The 12,048-nt window shown below is 36.5% G+C and overlaps 6 protein-coding genes across 11 annotated transcripts; 2 read left to right on the top strand and 4 right to left on the bottom strand.

Moving 5' to 3' along the window:
- Positions 1–510: 510 nt before the first annotated feature.
- AT3G09120 (hypothetical protein (DUF674)) lies at positions 511–2,317 on the bottom strand. The gene is made up of 3 exons (NM_111747.5): positions 1,506–2,317; positions 701–1,417; positions 511–606 (listed from the first exon to the last, which is right to left on the bottom strand). Exons 1-2 carry the CDS (start codon positions 2,139–2,141, stop codon positions 1,109–1,111), a joined length of 945 nt encoding a protein of 314 aa, NP_187524.2. The 5' UTR covers positions 2,142–2,317; the 3' UTR covers positions 511–606; positions 701–1,108.
- Positions 2,318–2,864: 547 nt separating this feature from the next.
- Positions 2,865–4,058, top strand: AT3G09130 (uncharacterized protein; the record flags this gene model as incomplete). Its single annotated transcript, NM_111748.1, has 1 exon — positions 2,865–4,058. One exon carries the CDS (start codon positions 2,865–2,867, stop codon positions 4,056–4,058), a length of 1,194 nt encoding a protein of 397 aa, NP_187525.1.
- Positions 4,059–4,405: 347 nt separating this feature from the next.
- On the bottom strand, positions 4,406–6,348 carry AT3G09140 (hypothetical protein (DUF674)). 2 transcript variants are annotated; one of them, NM_001125131.1, is made up of 3 exons: positions 5,646–6,348; positions 4,833–5,561; positions 4,406–4,745 (listed from the first exon to the last, which is right to left on the bottom strand). In NM_001125131.1, the coding sequence occupies exons 1-3, from the start codon at positions 6,324–6,326 to the stop codon at positions 4,647–4,649; spliced, it is 1,509 nt and encodes a 502-aa protein (NP_001118603.1). In that variant the 5' UTR covers positions 6,327–6,348; the 3' UTR covers positions 4,406–4,646. The 2 variants fall into 2 exon arrangements, with proteins under 2 accessions (NP_001118603.1, NP_187526.2); NM_111749.2 differs by having other exon boundaries at positions 4,833–6,348.
- Positions 6,349–7,080: 732 nt separating this feature from the next.
- Positions 7,081–9,475, top strand: HY2 (phytochromobilin:ferredoxin oxidoreductase, chloroplast / phytochromobilin synthase (HY2)). 4 transcript variants are annotated; one of them, NM_111750.4, is made up of 8 exons: positions 7,081–7,439; positions 7,623–7,739; positions 7,822–7,916; positions 8,003–8,096; positions 8,183–8,314; positions 8,389–8,493; positions 8,582–8,632; positions 8,713–9,475. In NM_111750.4, exons 1-8 carry the CDS (start codon positions 7,218–7,220, stop codon positions 8,884–8,886), a joined length of 990 nt encoding a protein of 329 aa, NP_566344.2. In that variant the 5' UTR covers positions 7,081–7,217; the 3' UTR covers positions 8,887–9,475. The 4 variants fall into 4 exon arrangements, with proteins under 4 accessions (NP_566344.2, NP_001326171.1, NP_850996.1 ...); NM_180665.1 differs by having other exon boundaries at positions 7,150–7,439; positions 7,629–7,739; positions 8,713–9,141; NM_001337803.1 differs by having other exon boundaries at positions 7,096–7,439; positions 8,582–9,130.
- On the bottom strand, positions 9,332–10,608 carry AT3G09160 (RNA-binding (RRM/RBD/RNP motifs) family protein). The gene is made up of 6 exons (NM_111751.2): positions 10,445–10,608; positions 10,323–10,354; positions 9,974–10,246; positions 9,763–9,887; positions 9,504–9,673; positions 9,332–9,432 (listed from the first exon to the last, which is right to left on the bottom strand). The coding sequence occupies exons 1-4, from the start codon at positions 10,463–10,465 to the stop codon at positions 9,815–9,817; spliced, it is 399 nt and encodes a 132-aa protein (NP_187528.2). The 5' UTR covers positions 10,466–10,608; the 3' UTR covers positions 9,332–9,432; positions 9,504–9,673; positions 9,763–9,814.
- A 158-nt stretch (positions 10,609–10,766) lies between these two features.
- Positions 10,767–11,880, bottom strand: AT3G09162 (uncharacterized protein). Of its 2 annotated transcripts, NM_001337804.1 has the most exons (2): positions 11,400–11,821; positions 10,767–11,267 (listed from the first exon to the last, which is right to left on the bottom strand). In NM_001337804.1, exon 1 carries the CDS (start codon positions 11,721–11,723, stop codon positions 11,523–11,525), a length of 201 nt encoding a protein of 66 aa, NP_001319508.1. In that variant the 5' UTR covers positions 11,724–11,821; the 3' UTR covers positions 10,767–11,267; positions 11,400–11,522. The 2 variants fall into 2 exon arrangements, with proteins under 2 accessions (NP_001319508.1, NP_974265.1); NM_202536.2 differs by having other exon boundaries at positions 10,974–11,880.
- Between the last annotated feature and the right edge of the window lie 168 nt (positions 11,881–12,048).

Raw genomic sequence — 12,048 nt, forward strand, 5'->3', positions numbered from 1 at the left:
GCTCTCTCTCAGTTAACTAACAGCCTGCAACAACGATACATTCGAAAGAAGAAGAAAAAGTCTAATGTTAATGATATAAAGAAGAATCAAGATTCATATGCTGATATATATCTGATCTGCTAACGTTAATCACTTTCTCCTCAATATGACTAATGTTCATGCAATCTTTCTTAACAATGAAGTTGACGAACTCAACTACAGTTTTAGATCATTGTAAGCAAGGACAACATCTCAACAAGAACACGATTCTTAAACCCCAAAAGCCACAAGGGACGGTCTTCAGAAAGAGGCAACTTCAGAGTCTTAGGTATTAGCAAAGAGGTGTTATGATAGAGCAATGTAAGAAAAAAAGAACTTTTATTTAGAATCATAAATCAACAAATGCTGAAAACCATTATATGAGAATTGCTTAATAGGAACAACAGCAGAACGAAATGAAACAGAGAGGAAAAAAAACATTAGAACCAAACTGTTTTCTTGAATGCCTTCAGCACCAGAGAAAAACTGAACTCAAGATTCTTTCTTTGGCTCCTTTGCAAGTAAGTTCGAGAGAACGTTGGTCAAAGCAGAGGACGAAGTCAATGAAGCTCTTAAAATATTGACGAGCTGCAAAAACAAATGCAGGACCACAATATTTAAACCGATGCAGAAAGGCTATAAAAAAGAATCAATTGCAAAATAAAAAATAGTATGAGCAAACCTCTGCTTTGTAGATACAAATCGATTGAGCCTCAAAGTCGTTCATGTTAATCTGCATCTTCTTTAACAGGCCAATGGTTGAAAATTTGTTCATTGGAGTGATTATCAGATCATCAGAGACGATGAATTTGGTATTTCTCTTCACAAACCCACTATCAGCTACCACTGAAGTGCAAGACTTGGAAGTCTTTGGATCAATAGGATTCAAAGTAACAACTTTTTGCCCTTCACCAAGCACAGATAATTCAAAACTTCTGGAAAATTTGCAAATAGAATAAGGGTGACGAAAATAGGGAATTAAACATTCATATGCTGGTGAAGGGCAACTGGCAATATCAAGGAGATTCTTACTGCAAGTATAGTAACTTGGAATAAAACAATTGTAAGCCAAATGTCTTCTATACCCACATCAGCACAAATTCTTTACACATCCGATAATGGTATTGTCTTCGAAGAACGAAGACGCCGACTCGAGAGGCAGAACAAGAAAAGTGAGAAGAGAATCAATGAAGTCTTCACTGCACTCAGCATAAAGAATCTTTCTGTCTAACTTTCCAACGAACACTTTAATATGGCATCCACTGCCCTGTTCTACCCGTCCAGTTTTGAACATTGGTGGAGGTGACAGTGTAAGCATCGTCGTCATACACTGTTTCATGAGGAATGTGCTTGTCAAGGCAGACTCTGAAGTGAATAAATTCCCCAGTAGAGACAAAACCTAAATTTAAAAAAGATTTTATATATATATATATATGAAAGCCTATATAAAACACTGAGAAAATAACAAAAAGAGAAAACCAAAGTACCTCTTCAGAGCCAACATCAATGAGCATTTCCTTAAGATCGTTTATATTTGGATATCCTAGGCCATTGAGAACCTTGACTATTTCATCGATAGAATTCAACATCACTTTCAAATCATCTGTCAGAATGAAAGATGATCTACAGCTAACAAACACAACATCTTCAGCATTTCCTAACGAGTCTACAACTTGCTCATCTTCTGGAACATGAATCTGATAGATCATCAAAGATCCACAGCTACATCTTGATTTGTAAAAATTGCTATACTTACTTGAGTCGCTCTCATGCTTTTTTGAGCATACATAGAACATTGTAGCCTGAGTATCATCAATGTGCAGTTTGAGTCTTCTGCAATGGATCTCCATGGAGCTCTTTGGAGAAAGCAACATACTCTTACAAGCCTCGGTCTTGAAATCATCAACGGCCATATCTGAAACACTTCGACTAAGATTCTTGTAACATCCTAGGATTTGTGGTAACTTCTGATGCTTCTCCAGCAATCTTGCAATAGTCCCCATTGGGAATGTCAAGAGACCAAAGAGCACATCAACAAAATCTTGACCAGCCTCAGCCAAAACAACCTTGTTTTTTTTCTCATCAACGAGAAGTTTCAAGCTAATCTTCTCACTCTTAGCCATTTTAAGTTAAGGAAACGAGTAAGAGAAAAGCAAGGAAGAGCAGTAACTGAGGTTTTAGGTATCTCGGTATGAAGATGTGAATAAGAAGATGCGCCTCTATATATTGAAGAACCAGCGGTTACGAATCTCAAGAGTTTTCTTTATCAGACAGTAAATGAGAATAATGAAACCACAAGAGTCATAATCTTTTAACCTTCCCTATGCTTGAACTTGGAATACAAATCCTACAGAATCAAGTTCCAGCTGTGATATGCCCACCAAAACCTTTGCGCTTCCCAAACACTGCATGAGTTTTGAACACATGTCCCAATGGGAAAAAGCATTTTCGTCTTTAAGACCAGATTATTTCAAAAAAGTGCATCGATTAATGCAAAATCGCCAACAAACATCGACTAATTTCAGGCTTAGATGCTTAGGGCATCTCCATAGTGAGATACGGTTTCTCAAAAAAAAAAAAATTTTGTATTTTAATAAATATTAGTTATATAATTAATTTTTAACAATAAAATAATATTTGACCAATAAATGATGTACAAGTGTTCTTATGGGTTCTACTCTCTCTCATACTTTTTGATTATATTTTATTTTTATATTGAACAGTTTTCTCAATGAAAAACCATTGATGGAGATGGTCTTAGTAACTACGACTCTTTATATTCACCATCTAGACAAACAAAAATTCCTCTCCTGCATCACATTTCCTGTTAGGTTTTGAGTTTAAGCATGCCGAAACATATCATTGATGAGATTGAATCTCTCTCCCTTGCCACTGGCTTTATCCTCAAGAATGGGGATTTTACTGAGGAGAAAAGCTTGCTGGTGAAGCCAACCATGGGCGGGACCTGGCACTGGTCTCCTATAAAAGGTCTTCACTCACAGGATTCAATCAGGAAGACTCGTGCCTACATATTGCAGGAGATTGCAAGGATGACCATCTATCCCGAGGCCGGTGTCAGTCCTACCTTGAGGCGCAAGAAGGGTATTGTCATTGGGGTGGCCAGAGCTGTGTCTACTGAGCTGTATCACATTGTCGAGAATGACCTCATAGAGGAGGAGATGGACACAGCGAAACTGGCGGTGGGATACGATGGCGAAACCATAGTGATCAAAAACGACGTGGACTCAAAGTGGAAGGAGGAGCTGTCCAAACCTTTGAACTTGTCTGAAACCGAAAATAAAGTGATTCAAAGACTGCTCTTAATCTCCCATGGAGTCATTCCCCTCCAGGGCTACTCATTGGTCACGACTTCCCACCACTACAATGACAAGTCGAAGAGAGCATTTTCCGCGGTGGAGAGGCAGTTTTTTTCTCGCTGTGACCAATTATCTTGGTGGAAAGAGGATGAAGAAGCCTTAAGGGACGCTATGTGGCACAAGGCTGGACATCCAGTGAAGATATCTTTCAAGAAGGAGATTGCCTGCAGTATTACTATCAAGCAGAGTCTGGCTAACGCAGGTATTGGGAGCGTCGCATGTAGGCTCCCTGCCACTGAAGACGTCGTTTGGAAGGCTGAAGCCTACAGGAACCTTTTAAAAACTTTGTCACCTATCTTCGATGATGAGGTCAAGTGGGAGGCTCTTGATGAGATGTTATCATATCTGAATCATTTCTCCGCTGCTAGGCCAACAGAGGTAGTGACCGTTCACAACGCGCCTACTCACCTCATGAGCTTGGACACGAGGGAGAAGGTCGTGACATGGATTGCACAATGGTGCTCTCAGAACGCTGAAAAAGTAGCTATTTGTTTAGGCTTTCACACGGCCTTGCTTGAAAACGCTGGAAAGTTTCCCGGACCCTCCTACTCGCTCATGGTACTCAGAACCAATGTTGACTCCTACATCTTAGGGACAAAGCTTTTCTCTGATTATACCGTCTTCAAGGCCAAGCTTCGTCAACTCATGGACAGTGTCTCATAGGGTCCTTTTGCTTATTTTGTTTCGTTTGTGTTTTCTCTGATGTGTCTGTGGATTGTTAATAATTGATAACTCTTCGTGGTTTTTTGAAAAATTCTGAAACTTTTATTGTTTTGCTTTGCAGAATAAGCCTTTCCTTAATCCTTCAATTCTATTGAGATGTTGACAACGTTTATGAGCTAGAATTCAGACTCTTAATTAAGCCTTAAAACCTCTTTCTAATTTGCTTGTCATTGTCTGTTATAGGATAACATCTCATAAAGATTACAGAATGTTTCTTAAACCCTAAAAGCCACAAGGATTTGTCAACTTCAGAGTCTTGGAAAAGAGGTGTTGTGACAGAGCAATGTAAGACAAAATAAATTTTATTTTAAGATAATAATTAACAAAATACTTGAAACCATTGGTTTATAAGACTATAACAATGGTTCATTGAAAACTATAAAGTTAACCTTAGCCATCTGGAGCAGTCCATCATAATTAATTGACTCAGGTTCAATGTAATTTATTCAGTAAGAAGATAAGCATGACGACAAATTGTGTTTTTTGATAAAAGTTAAAATAGAAGATGGAACATATTGATGAACATAACTACTGAGTCTCTGCTTTGGCCTTCTTCGAGATTAAGCTCCAGAAAGAACTAGTTAAAGCTGAGGATGTCATCAGGGAAGCTCTTAACAAACTGATAGCCTGCAGTAAAAGACATAATTCAATGAAAGAAGACAATTTTTCCCTCGAGCTCAAACACTTAAATCAAACAAAAGACTAAACCCATACCTCTAGTTTCCCAATGGTGATCACATGTTCTTCAACATCTTCTTTATCCAAGTGCATGTTCAACTTTAGCAAACTAATGTTTGAGACCAAGTTCTTCGGTTTGATAACCAAATCATCAGTTACCAAAAACCTTGTGTTTTGCTTCATAAACCCAAAACTAGTCAAATATAAAACTGATGTTTTATTGGTGAAAAACATGTTCTGGTTCTTTTCCTTCAGAGAATTCGGACGAGGAGGCATCTTTCTAGTGAACTTAAAGTCATACTCATTATTAGTTTCAACGACACACTTGAAACTGCAATAGATCTCTTGTTGCTCAGTGACGACATCAAGTAACTGTTTAGGGCAACTATAAAACGAAGGAAGCTTGGTTTTGGAAGAGGATGAAGCATCAATTCTCTTGAAGCTTCTGAATAAGTTTCCAATACAACCTAAACTGATATTCCCTGCAGAGATGTTCCAGACAGATTCAAGTGGCAAAGCTAGAAAAGTGAAAAGAAGATCAATGAAGTCTGCTCCACATTCAACACAGAGAATCTTGATGTTCGGTTTTCTAACAAATGCTTTAAAAGTTATGGTTTGGCCTGGTACTGCTCCATCTCCAGATCCTTGCAAAGTTGGACTTAGAGGTATACGAGATCTGATCATTTGCAATGAGCTTTGCTTCTTCAGAAAAGTGTCGGTTAAAGGAAGGTCCGAAGTAAAGAAACATTCCAGCAAAGTCAGTACCTGTTGATGACACAAACAAACACTCAACAAAACATATATATTCAAACTACGAAGACCAACGTAAGATGATACAGTAAAAAATACCTCACTGACACCGACATGAAGAAGTATTTCACTGAGCTTGGAAGTATCTGCGTAGCCTAAGCCTCTGAGAGTATTCAAAACATTATCCATAGAGCTCGCCTCCACTTTCAGATCATCTGTTATAATGAAAGAAGAAGCTTTACAGCTGAAAAAAACTCCATCATTATCCTTTCTCAAAATCCTTCCTTGAACTTGCTCTTCTTCAAGTCCCTTAATCTCCCGATTCATCACTCTTTTGACAACCTTCGAGTCAACAATTTCTCCACATTCACATTCCTCCGTGTTCGAAATGCTATAATGATGTCTGCAGGATTCTTTAAAGCCTGAGCAAACAAAGTACTTAACAGCCCTAGTGTCATCAATTTTCAACTTCATATTTCTGAACTTCTCAAGATTCACACTCCTAGGATACAGTAGAACTTGCTTACATGCTTCTGTCTGAAAACTCTCAAGATCCATCTCTGAAACACTTTTGTAAAGATTGTTGAAACATCCTATACCCACTTGAGGCGATTTTTGATGTTTCTCAAGCAATCTAACAATAGTTCCCATGGGAAGAGCGAGAAAACTAAAGAGAACATCAACAAAATCCTTACCAGATTCAGCCAAGACAACCTTGTTCTTCAGTTCATCTATGAGAAGTCTCACACTTAGCTTTTTTGACTTTGTACTCTCAGCCATTGGAGATTGTTAACAGAGAACGCTAAGGAAGAGAAGAACAATACAAAGAGATAGTAAAGAGAAAACGTTTTGAAAGTTTAAACCAAGAGAAGAAGGATTGTGACTTAAATAGTGTTTTTAAAATTTAATAACTTTAAATGTTATGAAGTTCTATTTTAAAAGAAATTTTGATAACTTTAATAAAAAGAAAAATAAGAAATAAACAAAATAAATAAATGAAAGATAATAAACTATTGCTAGAGAGTTTTCTATAATCTTGTTGATTAGTTACTCCATAATCTTGTAAAGTTTATCAAACAATCTTTCTATTATTATTATTTTGGTAGAAAACAATTTTTCTATTTTAATGATACTTATTATTACTTTATTTTGAGAATAAAAGTGTAAAAAATCATAAATCAATAACAAAATAATTTAATTTATTAACAATTATAAATTCTTTTATTTTAGTTGGATAAACACAAAAATTTTCTTGATTTTATAAAATTTTAAATATGATAACTCCAAATTTATGAAGATTTTTTACAAAACAAAAACATTAAATTTTAGCAGAATTTTGATAAAATCTTAATGAATAACCACAGATTTTTCAATCACATATAAAATTATTTAAATTACAAACCAATAAACACCCCTAAACTTTTGAATTCCCCACGTCAACGTGACTGTGCATTCCACGTGGCGGATGTGGGCCCTATAGTTGGACCATGACTCGGACGGATGTTGAAATTCATTGTCGTTGCCAATTGCGTTTGTCTCACTGAAACTGTGAAAATTTTATCTCTTTTATAGATAAAGAATCTTGCTTTTTTCAGTTTTCAGTATGAAGAAGAATTGAAGAGAGTGTCCGAGGAAGGAGACCTTTGGTTTCAGTTTGTGAGTCTTGTTGTAATGGCTTTATCAATGGAGTTTGGGTTTTCAATTGGGTCATGCTTCAAGGCACCAAACCCACCTGTTCTAATCTCTGCAAGCCCTAATAAGATCAATTTCACGTTGAGAAGGAGAAAGAAAAGATTCTTACTTAGAGTCTCTGCTGTGTCGTATAAGGAATTCGCAGAGTCTGCTTTAGAAGAAACCAGGAAAAGGATCGTTCTTGAACCTTCACATCTCCAGGTATATGCAATTACATTTCGTTAGTGTAGTGGGAGGATTATATTTCTCATTGTTTCTTGCTGTGAATTTTGGGTAAATTGATTTGAGTTGTCATTAGGAACCAAACAAATAACTTTACTGTTATAGACTGCTTATATAAGTAAAAGTTCAGATTTTGTTTTTCTAATCACGAAACTGTTTCAGGAAAAGTATAGTAGCATGACAGGACTAGATGGTAAGACCGAACTTCAAATGCTTGCTTTTAAATCTTCAAAGATTAGACTCTTGAGGAGTATGGCAATAGAGAATGAGACAATGCAGGTTTAACTTCAGCAGTACAAACTGATTGCTTTAGTCCCATTTCCTTACTTTCAATTGATTGATTGTTTGTATCTTCGCTTAGGTCTTTGACTTTGCGGGTTTCATGGAGCCTGAGTATGATACTCCCATATTCTGTGCTAACTTTTTCACATCTACCAACGTTAACATAGTTGTATTGTAAGTTATCTTCTAGTTATGCTGGAGTTATCAGGTCTGTATTGTCCAAACTGATGTTCAATATTTTACTGTATGTTCTTCTTTAGGGACCTTAATCCTTTGCATCAGTTGACTGACCAGACGGATTACCAAGACAAGTATTATAACAAGATAATGTCCATATATCACAAATATGCTGAGGTGACCACAAGAATACACCAAATTACTCAATTGCAAGTAAACCTAATGCTGAGGTGTAAATGACTGATCTTGAGATTTATTTGCAGACTTTCCCATGGGGAGGGAAATTGACTGGTGAATCCATAAAGTTTTTCTCGCCTTTGGTGATGTGGACTAGGTTTTCGTCTAGCAAAGAAAAACATAAGGCTTTGTTCTCTGCGTTTCTAGAGTACTATCAGGTATATACTCAGCGGCCAAAAGCTAAGGTTTTATTGGAAACTTTGACTGAGAATCTATCATCTTCTTCCTACAGGCATGGCTTGAGATGACAATCCAAGTGAGGGAGGAGATGGAACCATCTCATGTGAGAGCCAATTGTGAAGCACAACACAAGTACCTGACATGGCGAGCACAAAAGGTGATTTCATTTCCTTTTGTGTAATTTGCATGTTTGAACAGACACTGTATCTGTATTGTTACAATGGATATTGATTTGGTGTTTGCAGGATCCTGGACATGGTCTTCTTAAAAGATTAGTAGGTGAAGCAAAGGCAAAGGTATAAAAGATTTGATCCCATTAGTGTCCCCATTATTAATTAGCTTGTGAAGATGTTGAAAATGATTTGAACAAAATCAGGAGCTGCTAAGGGATTTCCTGTTCAATGGGGTGGATGAGTTAGGCACAAAAACATTCATTGATTACTTTCCAGAGTACCAAACAGAAGATGGAACTGTAAGCGATAAACGAAGTATCATTGGGAAGTCATATGAAACTCGTCCATGGGATTTAACAGGACAATTTATCGGCTAACAATGATATATGTGAACAAGTCAGATTTCAGAGTCATCAACACAAGAGGACGTGAACTTAGGGAAGTAGGAATAAGAAAGAGCAGCATGAGGAGTCTCTCAGGTCTATCTGCATTTCAAGATGATTGTTTGAGTTACCATGCATTGTAGTTTTACAAGTGTAGCTCTCAGCCCTTCATCAAAATGAGAATCCTCGAGTATGATATGATTTTAATGAAAATGTATTCGTCTCTACCTAATCAACAGAGATTAACTTATAAAAATCCAGACATAAACATATCATAACTCTAACATCCAGACATAAACATCATGCGTTAGGTAACCAAGGCAGATGATGATTAGCGAGCTTAATAACTTAAACATCTAGACAAAAAGCATAACAAGTAAATAAAAAGGAAGGTTGCACAAGTTAAAAACACCCAAGAGGTTCGTCTGCGAGCTTTCTTCTACTCCAAAGTCATCTTTGGCTTCTTAATTATCTTCTTTTTTGCAGTCCTCTTTGGCTTCTTAATTATCTTCATTATGGCAGCCATCTTTGGCTTTTCATCTATAAAGTAACAACGAAAGTTTGTTACACTTGGTTAACAGGAAGCAAGAATCAACAAGATATTGACGTACCTGGGCGGCCACAAATGATGCGGCCTTTCTGGCGGCGGGGGTGGAAAATGTTTCTTCCATGGTAAGCAACAAACCGAACAACTGCTTTGCGCCCCCCTCCCATGTCGGTCCCACTAAGTTTTGGGGCCTTGTCTATTGCGTCTTCTCCCAGTAGATACACTATAGAGAAGCTGTAAAAAACCAGGACGACAAGTCTTTAGTATAAGTTTAGACTTTACTAACTTGGGGAAATATGGTTGGGGAGGAACAAGCCACAAACCTATCGAAAATCATGACATGATCAACCTTCCCACATGAAGAGAAAAGTTTACTCAACTCGCACTTGATATCAGACTCACTAAGCGAAGTGTCGTATCGTATCCTTCAACCTCTAACTCAACGCAACTGAAATAATTGGATTGCAGCAGATGATATAGTATAATTAGAAAACAATCTTAAAGATACAAATCTCGGAAATAAATTCCGTTTACTTGTCTTCTTCTTTCGGAAAGGGATCGGCCTCAGCATCGACAGTCCATCCTCCCATGTCACTTCCATTGAGTTGCAAGGCCTTGTCTGCTGTGCCTTCTCCCACAAAATAAATAAAAGCATGACTCCAGAGAGAAGAATTGCGAGTTTCGGGAATATGAACATCCGTGATCTCTCCACATGGAGAGAAAAGTTTTTTCAACTCACTCTCGACATGTTCACGAGGAAGCTCAATGTCATATCCCGTAACGCTAATCCTCTCAATGTCACTGTCACTACAAGCAAGAGATCATGATCAACATATATACATATCTTACTCATACAATAATCTCAACCAATCAATCAATTTACCGGATTTTTCGACTACGCTTCACTTCAAGCCCCTAAAGATACAAAAACATCTATCAGAAATTCGAAACAGATCGTCAAAGAGTGAATAAGAAGAAAGGCTATAAGGATACGAAGAAGATTACCTTGTTGGCGATTTCGTCCATGGATAAGTTGACAAGAGCGCCGGCGATAACCCTTAAGAGATATTTTACGGTTTTAGAGATTTAGGTCTGATTTGAACAAGGTATTAATAATTGTGTTTTAAAAATAAAATAAAAAATCATTACTAGCTTGCTATGCACGGACATAGTATACTTGTTATTTTCTTTTTATAGAGACCGAAATATTTTTGGTATCAACTAAATATTTTAATAATTTGAAACCAAATGAATCATATTTTTATCTCTTTAACTTTTAAAGACAAATTTCATACAGTTAAACTTTTTTCATAAAGCAACTTCATACATTTAGACTAAAAAATCATTATAAAATTATTATGATTAGCTAACAGATTTAAATTGTAAACCAATTTAAAAAAAAAATTAAGCTAGTCTTTTCATTTTTACAAAAGATTTTGGTGGATCAAACGTGTAGCCCTTAAAATCTATTTTTGTTGTTTGGTACTAATACGTTTTTTCTTGGTTTTATATCAAGCCAATCTCCGTCACTTATTTCTGATATCAAAAATCACTTTTTTTTTTAACAGTTTAAAACTTTATTATCTCCTTTTTCGCAAATATATGAGTTGTTTTTATCAAAATAGTATATGGAATATAATGGTTCTGATGTTTAGATCTAATCATCCAGAAATTTATGCGGTCGTGATAGTGGAGGTACAAACTACAAAGCATGTCGCGGAACGCAACTTTTCTCTATCTTTCGGAATATGGTGTTTGAACATATTTTGATCGTAAGCTTCATGTAATTGCTAATTCTTTATTGATTATTCTCCAAAGCAGCTAGTGTCTGAGGCAATAAAAATTTTCGTAAATGACTTTTAAATACATATATAATCTCTCAGATACTAAATATAATATATTCTTAATATGAACTACCCTCACAAGCATGGATGTCGGGAACAACAACATTTCGACGCACCTGAATCAAATTCCATTTTCATTCGAACAAAAACTGGAGAGGTTTGATCCCAGTCACCAACCGACTCATCCTTGTAGGCTAGATCCCAAACACTACTTTTCTCAACCTTCCATTTCTGACCACTCAAACCGGTTCAAAACGCCCTACGACGACCAACGGTTCAATTCGGCAAGAATTAGCTTCTACAAGAAGCTTACGATCTAAATCTGCTCTAACACCATACTCCGAGAAAAAGAGAAAGGTTGCGTTCCGCGACACGCTTTGTACGTCCGCCATCACCACCGCACCAACGTTTGTACAATTGGATCTAACCATCCGAACCATTGTATTTCGTGTAATTTTTTGAATAAGAACAACTCAAGTATTTGTGAGAAGAGGAGATACTAGGGTTTAGATTTTTAGAGAAATAAGTGATTTCTAATATCAGAAATAAGTGACGGAGATGAGCTTGATATAAAACCGCATGTCATGCGTGAAATCTTATCATGACAAATGTATATTATATTGACCCATCATAAACTTTATCGCCAAATATTTTTTCTTTTTATCCAAAAGTAATATTCGGTATTTTTTTAGGGTGAATTAGCTCAATAACCATATTCCATAAAAATATTAAGTAACTAACACCATAAACGAAGGAATTGAGAGA

The sequence above is a fragment of the Arabidopsis thaliana genome, chromosome 3 (assembly GCF_000001735.4).
Source record: "Arabidopsis thaliana chromosome 3, partial sequence".
In the NCBI taxonomy this organism is placed as follows: Eukaryota; Viridiplantae; Streptophyta; class Magnoliopsida; order Brassicales; family Brassicaceae; genus Arabidopsis; species Arabidopsis thaliana.